This window comes from Merops nubicus, unplaced genomic scaffold (genome assembly GCF_000691845.1).
Source record: "Merops nubicus isolate BGI_N331 unplaced genomic scaffold, ASM69184v1 scaffold40272, whole genome shotgun sequence".
NCBI classification, from domain to species: domain Eukaryota; kingdom Metazoa; phylum Chordata; class Aves; order Coraciiformes; family Meropidae; genus Merops; species Merops nubicus.
Genome location: NW_008592306.1, coordinates 46,891 through 64,282, shown reverse-complemented (window position 1 = coordinate 64,282; position 17,392 = coordinate 46,891). Strand labels below are relative to the sequence as shown.

Here is a 17,392-nt window from a genome sequence, read left to right as displayed (position 1 = left end):
AAATTCAAAGACAAATCTATTGAATGTAATGGAGGCCTGCAGTTGGTAGTAGGTTACATGAAACAGTTTTCTGTCACTTGTCTAAGTCACAGCTCTTTCTTTACAAATATCTAGGAAGTCATAGCAAATCTTTCTGAATATTTCTTCTTTGCCCTCTAGGAGTCATTGTGTAAGAAGATGCTGTGGAGTGGTTGATAACTCACCAAAATAACATTAACAGCTCTTACAGGGTATGCAAAAAGCAGTAAAGAATACACTTTAAACTAGAGATCGTCACAGAGGACAACTACCTTTAATGGTCTTTTGTCTGACTGGCTTAAAAGAACACCCTAATTGTCCTACAGGCGAATCCAGGAACGAGATAAGCAGCGGCTTGATCGAGTGCAACCAGAAGAAGAAATTCAGTGGCCAAAAAAAAATCAGGAAGATGAAAAGCAAAAAAGGGAAGAAATAACTAAGAAAAAGGAAAGTGAGGATAAGGGGAAACAGGAAATGCAAGAGAAACTGAGTAAGCTTTTCCAGCCAAATCAAGAGCAAATCAAGCCAGCTGTCCAGGCTCCTTGGTCAAATGCAGGTAGAGTGAAAAATCAAGAAGTACTGTTGCATATGCCTTTTGAACAATTATTTTCTGTTTTGCCTTCCCATTTGATACAGAAGAATATTGTTTCAAGATTGGATTGGGAGTCTTCTTAAAGTAAATCAGTTATGGTTTGAGCTTTAGGCTCCAAAAAGTTCTTTTAGGCTTCACAATTCTCCCCAAAAGTATGGTGTTTAGCAGAGTGTAAAGCACAGCTGATGAGACTCACAGTGCCAACTAAAGAGAGAATCTTAGCTGTAAGTTGCTGGAAGATCTTGATGCAAGATGTCAAAAATGGTGTCTGCACTTTTGTTAACGTTCTTGGAATTAGATGCCTTGGGATTTTTTAGGATAAGGGCAATATGTCATTTAGTTGTCCTTTTTCCTCTTCCCCCTTCCACATGCATGTGGTCTACTGAACAAATGACCTGAAGTCTAAGATTTAATCCCCTTTTTTTTCACTCCTACACACATGCTCACTTTCAGCTGAGAGCTTTTTCTCTGCATTATAACCTTGGTTTTGCCTATATTGGGAATCATGGTTCCCCCTTAAGTAGCTTGGATACATATGGAAGAAAACTGATTTGGAATGTAATATTTGTTTAAATATTTGATTAAAGGTTTGCATAAAGGGAAAATTATCTTCTTTTAGCCCAAATCTAGAACTGACTTAATGTAATATGTCCTCTTGCTAGGTTCTGTTTGTGCAGAGCATGCTTTTGTGACTAAACGGGCAAAATAAGAAGTGCTCTATACACGAGCAGTTTTTCTGTGGTCTTTTTCTAATAATGCATCTTTAGTATGTAAATTCTAAAAACATGATTTGTAAGTGATCTGTTTTCAGCCAATGTAAATGTACTAGGACATTTTGAAACATCTTTCTTAGAAGTATAGTCAGGCAGCAAATGAAGCTGCTCTGCCAGCAGGCTCTAAAAGTATTTGGGATACAGTTGATACATGCAAGAACATCACAGTTTGAGTTGAACTTAAAGCTGATCAGATTTAGCCTACAAAATCATTGAAGCAGTTGAGAAGTCAAGCATGTTACATCATAAGTACATAATTCTTTCTATGAAAATAGCTGTATATATCATAAAAGTTAAAATATAGTAATATTTTATGTGATGTTTAGAAAGCAGTAAGAAAATTGTACTTTAAAGAATGCATTTCCCTATTTCCCTTTGTGTAAAAGGGGGATAATACCCTTCCTACAGTGTAAGGTTTGTTAATTTTTGTCTCCAATTTCATCTCATTTTTCAAATATTTAAAAACAATATGTTTTGATTTCTCCTTCCCTCCCCCTTTGTATCCGTGTGTTTTTTTCCTTTGCTCAGAAAAAGCTCCTGTAACCATTTCTGCTCAGGAGGATGTAAAAATAGTGTATTACAGAGCACTGTATCCTTTTGAATCAAGAAGCCATGATGAAATCACTATTCAGCCTGGCGACATAGTCATGGTAAGAAGGGATTGTGATATTAATTGAAAAATTTACTTAAGCTTTTGTACTTGGCAAGGTTTTTTTCCAGGCTTGAATAAAATATTTCAGTAAATACTGAAATGATGTGATATGACATAGTAACCCTATTATAATAATGGATAACTTCTAACAGTTCTTTTTAAGTGTAAAGTTAAACATAATCTGGGAGTAGATTTTATTATCAGTTTTAGTATGCTGAGCTGAGTGTGTCTGTCTATGTGTTTAAAAAAAGTTCTTCTCCAAAAGTTATCTCAGTGAGAGGTTCCTTGTCCTCCAGGGTACCCAGGGAATAAAGTTACTGTTACTTTCTGTTGAAAGTGGCTATTATGTGTGGAATCAAAACTGGCTTTGATAAATAAAGTATGTTTCTAATAAGAAATTTACCTTTTCATAAGAATAGTACAAGAGACTGCTCTTTTAAAATTTTGAATGTGGAGAATTGCCTTTATTGTGATGTCCGGTGTAACAATTATGAAATTATCAAATATGAAACAATTACACTAAAATACAAGGTGGCTACACTTCTGTGATGATCTCATAGACATTAACATAGTCTTTGCCTGGTGGTGATACTTCTTCAGTATTACTGGAAATTTTTTATACAATTGTTTTGATGACAGTTTTTTACATAATCTAATATACTTGTGACTTGGAATTGTCTTTGTGATCATTTACTCTGTGGATTTTTTTAGCTACTTAGCTCTTTTGTAAGATACTGCTACATTTATTTTAAAGCAGATATACAATAGATAAAATGTTATTTCTAAAAATGGGAACTCCAAAACCTAAAAATTTGGTGACAGGTGTGTTGACACAGAATAATTTCCTTTCTTTTTTTAAGTAGATGGTGAAATATGATGATACGGTCAGCCTATAACTGTCAAGTTAACACTAAAACAATATTCTGCTTTTGTCTCTATCTCTAAAATTGTTGTTAATGACTGCAGTTATTAAATGTGTATATTAATACTAATAAATTACTAGTATGGTCCTAACATTGATATGTTCACAAAAATTCCTAGTGTAGCCACCAAATGTTACCTTGTTCACTGTGGGAAAGTATATTCATTATAGTGTTCTACCTAACAAAATAAATTTTAAGAGCTATTAAGTTTTGGCACAGTTTAGTAAGAATGTAATTTGGAAAAAATACATTTTGTAGACTCTCATAAGTTGTAATGATAGTTTTTTAGAAAGCATGTATTCTGGGGAGTCCTTCATCCCTCAGCTTTATGTTTTTGTTTTGTGGGGTGGTTTGGCTTTGGGTTTTGGGTTTTTTAAATTGATTCAGCAGTGTCACACTGAAGCGTTTGTGACATTGGAAACTGCTGTTGGAAAATAAAAGGCGAATTCTGGATTAGTAGCACTACTGGCTGACTCATGAAAAGACCCAATGCCATTCTGAATAACAATGCAATGTGGTGTTATTCTGCATCAAGAGATAGCATTTGTCAGTCAGCTGTTAAATGAGAGAGGATACAGGTACATGGATCTTCTCAGACTATTGAAAAATGCCGTGCTGCCTTGCTTTCTTGGGAAATAGATTGTAGCCTAGGCATATAACTAAACTTTTTGCCTTGAGGGAGAGCAAACATTATTAGGTAGACTTGCAGGAAAATAACATTTTTTGCCAAAAATATCTGATTTTAAGGATCACTTCACGTGTTTTCAATAGAGACTTTGAGGTAATCTGAGTCTTTCTCTATGTTACTTTTGGACTTACTTTACCTTACTCTTCAAAATTAGGGTAACTACTCTCAATTTTCTTTATTTAACTTACTTTTGACAATAATTAAACCTGATGACTGCTTCTTGTGGGATTTATCTCCCTCTCTGTAGCAATTGCTTAAATGGGCTACTCTTAGAAAAGTTAATTAAGTTAAGACACTTCTATGAAATGTGTTATAATTGTGCCTTGCTTTAAATCATTGCTTTCCTAATGGAGGTTAAAAGGGAATGGGTAAGTGTACTGTATGACTGTTAGGAAGTCTATGCAATTTATTCATTTTCATAAACACAAATTTTGTTACCATGTAATTTACTTGTTTTTTAATTCACCTAGGGTAAAATTAACAAACTAGCTAACATTGTCAAAAGTAATTTAAGTGTAATGGATCAGAACTTACTTTTGATAATGGACATTTGGACTCCTAAGACTCTTCTGTGTCCTTAAGTGTTTGTCATGTCCTGTGGTTCTAAAAGATAAGTCAGGTTAAATTTTTTGGAAAGTAATAATTTACAAGCTTACATGTTAAAGTGTGTCTTCATTTATGACATAAATGCAACTCTGTGGTTAAGCTGATCTATACAGTTAGGAGTTTACTCTGTGCAACAAAATAAGTATTGCTTAGAATAACTGTGTTGTAACACAGAGCACTCCACCGTTTTAACACTTACAAATGGCTTTGTGTGTGCAGGCTTGTGCAGTCGTGTCCTGTAATCACATAGCTATACGTAAGATACCACCCAAAATGTAACCCCCCTGAGCAAAGAACCCAGCTGGAGCCCAAATCCATGTGCGGCATGCATGGGAACCAGGCCTAGATCCTGATGTAAATAGGACTGCAGAATTCATTATGTTGGGATGACTTGTGGCTTTAATAGAAGTAGAGCTTGCAAATAGTTTTTAAGACAGTGTGCATGAATCTTGAGACCTGTCTTGGTGGACGTGAGGGTGAAGGCTGAGGCTTTATTCTGAAAGGAAAGGTATTTGCAAATTTGAGGAGCGCCTTCTTGTCTGACTTTGCAGTACATTTTAGTTATCTGTAGCACTGACGTGTCTTGTATAATGTTTTGAGGAATGTGTGGGGCATGGTATCTATTTTTTTTTTTTATTTTTCCACTTTTTAATTATATGATTTTTCTCTCTTCTCTTAACTTGGGTTTCTGCTTTCTCTGCTTCTTACCTTTCTGTGTACTTAAAACTTCTATTACTGGAAGCTAAATTGTTTTAGAATCCCAACTAGAACTTGACCAAGCTTTTCTCTGGGAACAGATATTCTGAGCCAAGAAAGCCATGCCTCCTCCATGTTTCTGTCTGTTCAAGAGATTAAGTTTCTATTATGTGTATGAATATATGTATGCAGCGTATGGAATTCTTCTTTGGATAGGTCTCTTATAATAAAAGTCCTACTGACAGTTACTGCTGTTAAGCTCCACCTTGAAGTACATGGATTCTGTTGTTGCTGATAGTATTTTATATTATATAGCTTATTTAAATTAACTTAAGCATATTTCAGTGAAATACAGGTTAATTACTGAATTCCTGTAGTGGCTCTGACAGCAGGAGAGCATAAGTTAAACAGGAAGTCCATAAAGAAGCTTCTATGGAAAGTCTAAAAGAAATTCATAATGGTAGTTTCTCATCCATTTTGTTAGTTATTGATTGTGAGAGTTAGAATGAATGTTCTCTGTGTTAGACACAGAGACAGCCTTGTTGTTTTAGATCCTGTGGAGGCATAATCGGCATATGGCCTCTGGCCTGCAGGGCCTATATTCAACATTATACCAGAAATTCCAGTAGTCTCATGGTCATTTAATTGGTGTATAGATGGAAAAAAATAGATGATGGTACTCTGTTTAGCTTTGATTGAATAATTATTGTGAGACTATTAGGAGTTGGCTTCCTTTGTAGAGTGAATATCTTCCATAAAACAGGACTTCTGTTTTTGTGTGCATGCGACACTGGTGATAGACAAGCCAGGTTGAAGTGGAGTAGGCCACTGCAAAGCCCTTTCGTTGGCAGATACTAACTGGACCTACTGCTTATGCTGCTAAGAGTTGTATTGCTGTTACTCCTGACACGTGTGTTCAGTTGCTGGAACTAAGTAGTTTTAAGCTGTGGCTCTGCAGGATGGTTGAATAAATAGAAAATAACTCACTATGTTTTGCTGTTCATTTGTACACTGAAAGTCCAGTTGTATTTTGGAAAAAAATGATCTGGGATACTTTGTCGTAGGGTCTTGGGAATGGTGGATGTAAAAATATAAGGAAACTAGGAAAAAAAAATTAAAAAGGTTTAAAAGAATTTACTTCAAGTTCCAATACTGTATTACAAAAACAGTTGCACATAATATTTTATATGAATAACTGAGAAACCAGACTTTTTATGAATTATACAGTTAAAATTATCCTTCAAAGTGCCTTTTCAGGGGTATATATAGAAAACTTGATTGGATTGAATAAGAATGAATTTGACTTTCCTAACTGGCTGTTTTATAAATTATTTTATCTTAAAACTGTCTTCTAAAGAGACATTAAGTCAGTTGTTTTTAAAAACTTTGGTAGGGTTTTTTTTTTTCTCTGATTGTAGAAAACATTTCTTTCTGAAAAATCACAGTGGTTTCTAGATGACTGATTCATTTCAACAATGCCCTTTTTAGAACATCACCATAAACAGAATTTTTTACTTTTCAGTTCTGGTTCTTGTGTATGTTAGTAATTCTAGTTACTATCTGACCAATTGATTGAGAGTAGAGACTGTGCAACTGTTACTACTGTTTAGATTATTCAACTTGGCATCAGGTGCTGATAATCCATTTCTCCCTCTTTCTCCCAAGATTCACCCTCTGCTGTGACCTTCCATCACTCATGCTGCTGATTTAACAGTCCTATTCAGTGCTGCAGTGGAAATTTTGCTCAGGCCTGCAGTAAAACCACATTGAACCAGTCAAGCATGTAGTTTGCTTGTTTCTGGGTTTGCTTTGAGTTAATAGGGACTGGGACAGAAGATGGACCCAAAAAAAAGCAGCAACAATGGATTGTTTTGCACCAAAAGAAGGGTGTGGGGTACAAATTACAATGGAAGGCAGTTGAAGAGTCAACAACTGACTGAAGGCTCAAATGAGTAGTCCAGGGACAATCAAAGGCAGAAGCTTTGCTGGTTAGGTTTCAGTCACTTCTAGGCAAAAGAATGGTCCTGCCTTTTGTTGAGAGCAATTAGTTTGCACCATTGCCACAAATAATTGGTTTTGCCACTAATTTTTTTTTTTCTTCAAACAAGCAGGGTTATATGTTTTTAAAATTGATAAAGCAAATTCATAGGTCTTTCCTAGCTCAAGACGCTACTACATCCTATTTTCATATAATGTCATGTACTGAAAATGGCTGAAAAGGATGCCATTTCTTACGTGTTAGCTTATGAAGCATTCTGTTATCAAGAAACCCCTCACACTGATAACAGGTTTTTAGGAAATAGTGTCAGGTGATTTAGAAGTACCAGTTTAAGTATCTTTGAATGCTGTACTGCTCCATGCCCCAGTCAAATTTTGCGTTACACTGTCGTTTGATGTTTGATTTATTTTGAAATACTGATTACTACTGGCCTAAAGAGGTGGGAGAAATTCTTACCAAAAATCAACCGCTGTGTAGAGTTGGTCATCCAACTTCTCATTACCAGTCTGGATTTAGTGCTGGCTTGACCATTGCTGGGGAATGTGCAGCTACCAGGGCAGATTGTTGGACAAAGCAGATGTCATTTACATGTCAAAGGTGCAAACCCTATTCATCTGTAAGGGTTTGCTTGGAAACAGATTCTTTTGATCTGTCGAAGAGGTTAGCTAGCTAGAAGACCCAATCTACTAAAATTATTACCAAATACAGTTATTGCCTTTTGTCTTCTAAAAAGTTTCTGCAATTCACGTTGCCTTGGAGGTACTTAGCCACTGTATCAATTCGCCATGGGTAGCAATAGTGAATTACTTCTGTGATTCTTGCTGAATGTGGTTAGGTTGTTGAAATAGCAGACTAAGGCTATTAACTATATTAAGACTAAGTGGTCTTTCAGTAGAGCCTGGAGAAGAAATGTGCAAAATATTTAAGAAAATTTAGCAGGAAAGCATGAAATTTGCAAAATCGTAGCATAACGTGATTATAGTAATCAAGAAGTAAGAATTAAAATACAGCTGCAAAAGTAGCAGCTTTATGGCTTGACAAAGATGGCATAGTGAGGAGAAAGAACAGAGATTTGCAAATTTACATATGAAAACTCAACATAGCATTGTTTTGTATAAATACATTAGCAAATCTGTGTATTTGTTTTGAATTGTTTGATGAGTGTTGTTTTTAATATGCTGTGTTTTCCTGTTGTATTTTCTGCAAGAGAATCTAGGAAAACTTGTTAAGAAAATTGCATTTTGTGTTAGTTAAACAAGAAATATCAATATTTAAGGGATTTCTCTAGAACTTGCTTCTACCATATCTGGTGTACTATGACAAATTTTCAAACAACGACTTAAAAACCCATGCTTATGCATTAGGACTGAAATAAAACTTTTACCTCGTTACCAAGAAATGCTTTTGCTTTTGGCTTGCTGGAAGAAAAAAATAATTGCAAGTTCCCTTATCTATTAATAAGCTATAGAAGGTATAGCTGTCAAAATAGTCCTCTAAAGGTAGATTAAATAACAGTATCAAGATTCTAGGTAGAACTTGTATTTCTAATGAAGATGTCACGTCTCTGTAACTAGAGAATGTTAATTACTGTGAATGAGATGGATTGTTTCAAGTAAAAATTCCATTTGTATGTTATGTTTCTTAACTTTCTAACTTACTGCATCTGCAGGTGGATGAAAGCCAGACTGGAGAACCAGGGTGGCTTGGTGGAGAACTGAAAGGGAAAACTGGATGGTTCCCTGCAAACTATGCAGAAAAAATACCTGAGAATGAAGTTCCAGCTTCTGTAAAGCCAGCAGCTGAGACACCCGCTGCACCTAAAGTTTCTGTGCATGAAACCACTACAACACTAGGAACTCCTGCTTCTACAGAATGTACTACGACTGCTAATAACTGGGCAGACTTCAGTTCAACGTATGTTTGAGTAGTGTTTGTCACCTTAAAGGTGGTGGAGTTCTTTTTAATCAATTTGACTTTGGTGGCAGGTAACACAGAGCAGGAAGAGTGCAAAACCAAAATAGCTTGTTTGAAGTAAATTTTTTTTCCATAGTAAATAGTTAAAATTGCAGCCTTGTGGAACTTTAACTGTGCCCCCATCATATCTACCTGAGCAATGTGGAAGGACACATCACAGACAGGAGGTGTTCCTAAGTGAGGGTGGTGATGTGGTAGAAATGCCAAGGGGTTCACCTTCCTTCTCGTAAATTAGTTACCAATCCTCACTGAAGCTTTCCAGCTTGGATTATGAAAAATATGATAATGACAGAGTTAACATGAAAAGATGATTTATTAATACCTTATCACAACGTTAACAAGACTGATTCAAGTAGAACATGTGCCCTTCCCTAGATGTCTTGTTAACTCAATGCTCTGTACATTATTATCAACCCTATGTAAATGGAGCTGGATAAGTAATTGTGATATCTTTTGATCAAGTAATACGTATTTATAAATTAAAATCTAAATATCTTAGTGTAATATTATAGTATATAACATGTTCTGTTTCAAAATCTTCGTCAAATAGGTCAGTGGCTTTTCCAGTTATTTAAACATTTTCTGGTTTACTACAGTAATTTTTCTGAGGGGGGAGGTAAGACTAAGTCTTGAGCTTCCTGGGGATGTCTGACACATACTGGATTTTATTGTTTTGAAGAAGTAATACCTTTGACAAAGCTGTTTGTTCTGCCCTAGGTGGATAATGCATGCTTTTCATAAAATTAATAGTTTCAATACAGAGTGAGACCCAGAGCATTTCTGCTACTAATACTGTCCTTGACATGATATAGTGGTTAGAGTTGATTTTGTAGGCTTTTTAAGGGACAAGAGATAGCATAAAAAGAGTAAGAGGCTGCATAAAACTTGTTTGAAGAAGTCAGTAGGAAATAATTTTAAGTAGAAAGAAAAAAGGTAAGGTTTTAAATGAGAAGCAGCAAAATGATGTATAAAAGAGAGGACTGTGAGAGGTCAGTGTTGTGCAGGTGTGAAGATTCCAAACCAGTTTTGAAGAGAATGATGATTTACTCTTTTAGCCCGTTTGATTGCACTACTTCCACCTGAGAGTTATGATGTTCATGGAATATTCCATTAAAAGAAAATAACCTAGAATGTAGATATTTTTTTCTGCACAGTCTTGCTGACTGACTGTTTTTATTCAGTTGAAAATGGTGGGAATTATGTCACCCTCTGTTTTTCAGATGGCCAACAAACACTAGTGAGAAACCAGAGACTGATAACTGGGATGCCTGGGCAGCTCAACCATCTTTGACTGTTCCCAGTGCAGGGCAGCTACGGCAGCGATCGGCTTTCACTCCGGCCACTGTTACAGGGTCATCTCCCTCTCCTGTCTTGGGTCAGGTGAGCACCTATATTCATTAAAACTGTTCTGACCCAGCACAAACGTTTGGAAAGCAAAGTATGAACATTGACCATGCGTTAAAACAATCCCCTGAGGTAGGTAAGCTATTCCAGTTTAGAATGATGAACAGGTAGCCTACATCTGTTTGCAAAATCCGTGGCAGAATTTAATGTGAGGTGGTTTTTGGTCTGCCATTCAGTGCTGGCTTTACTAGACTTCCACGGGTCTGTCTTAATGCTTTGGCAGGATGCCAGTTTTGGGTCACTTCCTTGAGGCTTTCCTGAATCACATGATGACAACCTTCACTCCAAAGTGGATTACGTAGTTAAGTGGAACAGCAATGATAAAGCTTCACATCAGATGAATTCCATCCATCTGTTAAGGCATTTCCTTTTCCTCAACTGAACAACATACTGTTCTTGTAAGCCAATACGTTCTGAAAAATACTAAATATCTTAATATCTTAGAGGAAAACAAAAGTTGGAACGTACTATGAATAACTTGTAGCAAAGTGTCACTTTCCATAAAGTTTACTTTAACTCCTGCCAAAATAGCTTCTTGAAGGTTTATTACATATGTATCTTCAATGTAAAACTGTACTTAACTCATTGAGTAAAACCATGGATAATCTTGCATTGTACTGATTATGTGTCATCAAATAGAAATGTTTCTGGTGTTGCTCTGTAAGTTTAATTGACTTATTTTCCTTTGTACAGTTGAGGGACAACCTGTGTATTTTGTTGCCATATAATTAGCATATGAATATAATTCCTTAAGCAGCTTTCTTTGGTGGTACATGACCAACTTTTCTCTCTCTCTCTCTCTCTCTTTTTCTGTTTTTTTAATAATTGCATTAGGGTGAAAAAGTGGAGGGGCTTCAAGCACAGGCTTTGTATCCTTGGAGAGCAAAAAAAGACAACCATCTTAACTTCAACAAAAATGATGTCATCACAGTTTTGGAACAACAAGATATGTGGTGGTTTGGAGAGGTTCAAGGACAAAAGGGGTGGTTTCCTAAATCATATGTGAAGCTTATTTCAGGCCCCATTAGGAAGTCAACAAGGTATTTTATTTGCTTTTACTGTACTTTACTTCTATAGTGTAATAGTTAAATAAATACAAAGAGTTGCACACTTTAATTTTAAAGTTTAGAATCTACACTGTAAAAATTGTTTATGTATGTCTCTCTTCTGCTGGGGTTTGACTTCCAGCCTTGGAAATTAGCGTGAGGAATAAGAAAACTGGCCTCAGTTCTCTTTGGGTCATGCATCATCAACAAAAGATCTAAAGCTTAATGAACAGTCTTAATTTTATATAGTTTGCCAGTAAAAATACCACTGTATTGGATTTTATGAATTACAGCTATGTAAGTCGTAGCTTATCTTTCCCAAAAATTAAAATATTATACCTCAAAACTTAATCACTTATCATTACTCTTGGAGCATGAAAGAATCTGGCTCTGTGTAATGTGAAGGCAACATTAACATTACTAATACAAATCAGAATGATCTTAGATTTATTTTTTCTTTTAATGAGGGAGAAGAGGAGGTGCAGAAACTTGTATATTTAAGGCAGTTACCTAAATGTAACAATGACTGGCTATTGTACTTAAAAGCTTTAATTTGCACATTTGCTGTCTCTTCTTTTAAAATGTAGGGAATTGCTTATGGGTATATATTAAATTTTTAGTTTTTGAAATATAATAACAATTCTTCTGAAGAGTTTTAATTTCTTAAAAAAATGTTATTTTCTTCTAAAGCATGGATTCTGGTTCCTCAGAAAGTCCTGCTAGTCTGAAAAGAGTAGCATCACCAGCAACAAAAGCAACTATGTCAGGTGAAGGTAAGCATTTCAAACCACATGGAATTAATAGTATTTTACTATGTAATTAAATAGATTAAGTCTGCTTATTGGCAGAAACAAGCTTACAATCAGATCTTACTCTTTTAAGACTGGCCCTGTTAAAATTGAAATGCCAATCAATTTGCCTCTAAAATGCTTTAAAATTATTATAGTAAGAATTTATATATGTTATGTATATAGAAAAAATAATTTCACGTGCCATTAAAATGCCTTCTGTAGTTTGTACTGTTTCTTGTATGAATATTTTGGTGGTAATTCCCGATCTGGAATGGATTTTTGCAGCGGGCCAAATAAAGCACATCTGTACATGTACTTCATGGTATCAGGAATTATTAATAAATGTCTCAATTTCACCCAAAGTTAATTTCCAGTGTTTCATTAAAGCTCTTAGTTAAAGAAATTACAATCTGTTATAGAATGCGATCCTTATGGTCAAGCCTACCCCTCATTTTTAAAGTTGGAGCCTGAGGTGCAGCCAGATAATTGTCAAGCCTTTGAAGAGTTTTAGAAGATTTGCATTCCTGGCTGTTACCACCCTTCAGCCAGAGGTTAATGTCACCACACAGGCTTTGTTAACAGACTGTGGGAGCATTCTTAATCCACTTCAGTGCAGAGTCATCTAGGTTAATTTAAATCACAGTCAGAGTAAATCAGTTAATCTAAATATAGGTTACCAATGAACATTTGCATGTAATCTCTACAGCACACCAGGTTTAACTACAATTCCACATACAGTTTTAAGTGAGTCTCTTTGATTACCAATGTATTTAACTGGTCACTGGCATGAACACTGCAGAGATTTAGCATCTTTTATAAACTGTAAGAAAAATATCCGTATGTATAGCATACATTAAGATATTTAATGTGTGTGTTCATGTGTATGTGCATACAAATGTGTGTGTTCTTCAGCAGCAGTTGTTAGACAAACCATGTCTTAGCTTTCATTAAGGATAGTAATTGTGGTTTGAGTTCTTGCTGAATTTCCCTGAGCTAAACTTTTTGGTCAGATTTAGTGTTCAAGAGAATAGAGCAGTCACCAGCTGAAATGGAATACTTGAATTATTTTGTTACATATGCATGAAAGTCTTCCTGAATTATTATGAACTGCTCCTAGATCCAGAGCTGGTCCTAGAAGCAGAGGATATAATCATCAGAAATCTGTTTTATGCCCATGTAAAGTCTAATAATGCTCAGTTAAATAACACGGTTATCAAATTGTATAGAAAATGTTACTGAATTGTCTGAGACTCTTCTTTGTAAGCATTTATGTCAAAGTTTTTCATGTAGTTCTGTGATTGAATTATGAATTGCACTTCTCAACATCAGTCTACTTGAGTGGTTTTGCACTTGAATACTAAGGAGTTGGATGTGTTCTAACAACACAGAACACATTCAGGCTTTGTTTTAACATTTCCCAGCCATCTGTTGCGTAAAATGCAACGAGATGTGGGCCCTTTATGCAAAGCTTCAAGTAATGAAAGAATTCATTGTACATGAGAGCCAAAGAGCATATGTAAAATGAAGAAAATTAAGACTATCTTCACACATTTAGATACTGAGACTTTGTACTCCCAAGACTAAAAATTCCAGTTATCAGCACAACGGAGAAACCACTGGGAAACACATTTTCAGAGTAGTTTATGATATAAGTTAATAATGTGTATAAATTGTAATTATAGTAGCAGATTATTTTTAAAAAAAAAAGCCTCAGAAGAAGCCTTTTGATGATGAATTGTATTTAGTTCTGATATATATAATTTTATGCATTAAATTTTGAGGTTTCTATGAATAATAATTAATAAATTTGTCTTCTGTCTAACCCATGGATAGACTACATTATAGAAGTTAGTTTTTTGCAAATTATAATTGAGCAGTTTGTCAAGTGTTTTCCCGTGTTCTGAATTTATTTCCCTCTTGCAGAGTACATTGCTATGTATACTTATGAGAGTTCTGAACAAGGAGACCTAACTTTTCAACAAGGTGATATGATTCTTGTGACAAAGAAAGATGGCGACTGGTGGACAGGAACACTGGGTGATAAATCAGGAGTTTTCCCATCTAATTATGTGAGACTCAAAGATTCCGAGGTAGAGACCTATTGAAATGTTATGAAATTGAGCTGGGGGAGGTATGTTTTATTTGGTATTATAGTGATCGTTACAAGCCAGTGAATCATAAGGGAAGAAAAAGTATTTAGCAGTTTTACTGAATGTGAGATTGAAAAGGGAAAACAATAATAGTTGCATTTTACAACAGTATATCATACATAAATTTGTGGATCGTATTTTAAAGTGAATCTTGTATATGTTAATAGTTAGCTTGGCAGTTTTGTAGAGACAAATCAGAATAGCTATGACTACTTTCTTACCCAGATAAGTATTTAATGACTGAGTTGTGTCTTAATGCCATTATTAAAAAAAATAAAATATGTAGAGAGTAATATTTCAGTCTGTTATCTTTTTTTTTCTCCCTATAATTTTCTTGCAATCAAGGGCAACAAATTTTGCAACAAAACTTAACTAAATACTATACTTATTTGAAAGTTCTTTACTGAACTCTGTTTCACCGATTTTTGTCCTGGAATAATCCAATAATCTTGTTTAGGTCTCTAAGAATAATAGGGTTTTTTAAGTAGGTGAGTAAGTAAAAAATTATTGTATTTTTAGAAATCTAGGTGGAAAGGCTTTTTTCACAACTCTTGAATTCTGTGTGTACATGACAAAACTCAGTGAAAGACTGTGTGTGTGATATAGAGCTTGAGCAAAGTCACACCTTAAAATAATTTTGGTTTGTGGAAAAGCCAAAGCATAAAGCCTGCAGTGAAATATACAGTTGTAGAAAACCTTTGTATAATAAATTTCTAGACGTAGAAATTTCTAGGTAGAGAAATTTCAATAACATCCTGACAACAGAACTCAGAGTCCGGACAAGAAATTCTGAAATCTCTCTCCCCAAGTTTAGCAGCTTGAGTCTCCTCTCAGTGGTGCAACATCTCCTCAGTTGTGGCAGCAGAGGTGTTTGTGAGTTTATATCAGGGAATTTACCTGGTTATGCAAAGCACTTCTCTTTGCAGTCCATGATGTGCTTCCTAGTTCAGCCCTGCCAGTAATTCTTCACATGCATAGAAAAATGGTGGCTTGTCCCTTGAGATAGATTAAGTGTAGAGATATCTGCCTAGACTATGGAGTGTCTTGTGATAGTGAAACCATACCCTAATCTCTTCACATTACCCGTAAATTCATGCTGTAGTTGATGAGTGGGGACTTGCACTGTCAGTCTCCTGCCAGTGAAGGAGGAGGCTGTGAGGCCTCGCAGGGAGGCCTGTTTCACAGGTAGGTAGTCCTAGTTGCTAATAGGTTACTTAACCTCAGCTACGTTCTTTTTAATTAATGTTAAGTTTCCTTTGAACTTTTGTGAAGGAATGGTTTTGGTTTTCCCTTAAAATATTCTCACCAGAGTTTAATCTCAGAACCTGGGAATTTATATTTGCATGTGCAGAGCTGCCTTTTGTCTGCATTTTGGACTCAGTGCTTGTCCCATCTGGTGAGAGACAGACACACATAGTGGCAAGTCTTCCTTGCTGAGAACTCAGAAATAGACATTTAATATTGAAAACTATTTTTATTGGAGAGGTCATTTTGATGTTTGTCTGATCTCCACTTGTCTGGGACTGAAACAGCTAAGTGCAGTTCATTAAAATGTGCTCCAACTGCCCTTTTTGCTGGTGAAAGTCACATCTTCCTACAAAATCTTGATGAGAGAGGGAGGAAAAAGCACAGTGGTCATGGAGATCTTGGTATCTGGGATGCTTATTTTCATAAAGTGATTCATACGCCCCGCAGGACATATTTCTTGTTCCAAGTGGATAATTGCCATTACACGTACAGTGTTTTGCTATTCAGCTTGTTCACAGAGCCAGTTTTTACAAGGATTTCACAATAGCAGCTGCCTGTTAACTTTCAGATGTGCCGCTGTGCTTGGACAGCTGGCTGATTGTGGAAAATGTTACTAAAAGAGTAAACTAATGTAATGTGTTCTGCTCTATTGACTTAGGCCTGAAGAAAAAGTAAGACAGTGCTGATCTTTCAACAGCAAGCACAGAGCTTGTAGAAACGGTTATAAACTTCAAAGTATCAATAGCTTATACATCACAAGAAATTATTTTTAATCTGTTCTTCTGTACCTAGTCTCAGACTACCCATTCACCTCAAGCTGCTAAATTAAACTATTTCCTGGTCCTTAAGTTTCAGCTTATTAACAGAGTGAAGTCTTTGTTCTTCACATAAACAGTGACACTGGTCCGTGGTCCATTCTCAAGAGTTTTCATTAGACTGAGGTAGATGGTTACAGATCTGTAACAAGTTTTTATTCTACCCTTTCTTGAGACTGGTGATAATTACCTCTGCATAAAGTATGAAGCTCATATGGTGGACTTAGAAACACAAAAAATTAGATGCCTCTAGTTCCGAAACTGCATAAATATTCTGAAAATAATGTCTGAATGTATTTAATCCAAGGGCCTTGCTGTACGACACACTTGGTGAGTCTACTGCTGTGTCAGATCGACAAAGCAAGTTCTGCTCGACTGTTTCAAGTGACTTTATTATCACTTGTCAGAAAGTATCCTCAAATGCAGCTAGTGTCTGAGTTGTGCAAGAAGCAAATAAAATGGAGTGTGTCCTCTCCACTGTATTTCTTTCAACAGAAGAATAAAAAATAATTCTCCATCTGCCGCCTGGGCCAGAAGTTGGGAAGCAGTCTTAAATGCATTATTTGTTAATTTAGTTATTTATTGATGTACTGGAGGACTTTTGTATGTGTTTCTTCTGCTTTCTTACCAAGTATTCCTCAAGCAGAATTCAGACTCATTCTGGTCAAAGTGTTTTTGAAGCTTCTCTCTTAAAATAATGTCTATATGTTTATCAGTTAACTGTAAAGATACGATGTCTCAGCCTGTTTTATCCATCCCTGTGCTCCTAATCTGGCAACATGGACACTAAGTGATATTTTGAAGAAGTGTGTTCTCTGAAGATCCAAACAGTTATTCTTTATTGAGGATGGGGGAGGGTGTTTTTCTGTCAAAAACACTTTTTGAAGCAGAATTAATTCCTGGTATTAGCATATCAGTGGCAATTGTCACCTTTACTTCCGCCCCTTTTAATCTGGCCTACTTGGGACTGTCAGTGGACTTGCAGTCACTGTCTGGACCATCATCTCCTTGTCTCCT

At 35.7% G+C, this 17,392-nt stretch overlaps 1 protein-coding gene across 1 annotated transcript in view; it reads left to right on the top strand.

Annotated features, from left to right (window-relative positions):
* Window positions 1-344: 344 nt before the first annotated feature.
* Window positions 345-17,392, top strand: part of ITSN1 (intersectin 1 (SH3 domain protein)) — a gene marked incomplete at its 5' end in the record, with an annotated part of 51,322 nt that continues 34,274 nt past the window's right edge. Inside the window, 8 exons of the mRNA XM_008935108.1 lie at window positions 345-574; window positions 1,912-2,033; window positions 4,000-4,014; window positions 8,617-8,861; window positions 10,142-10,301; window positions 11,160-11,365; window positions 12,062-12,144; window positions 14,086-14,252. Of these exons, the coding sequence (XP_008933356.1) occupies window positions 345-574; window positions 1,912-2,033; window positions 4,000-4,014; window positions 8,617-8,861; window positions 10,142-10,301; window positions 11,160-11,365; window positions 12,062-12,144; window positions 14,086-14,252 (1,228 nt within the window). The remainder of the gene's footprint in view (window positions 575-1,911; window positions 2,034-3,999; window positions 4,015-8,616; window positions 8,862-10,141; window positions 10,302-11,159; window positions 11,366-12,061; window positions 12,145-14,085; window positions 14,253-17,392) is intronic.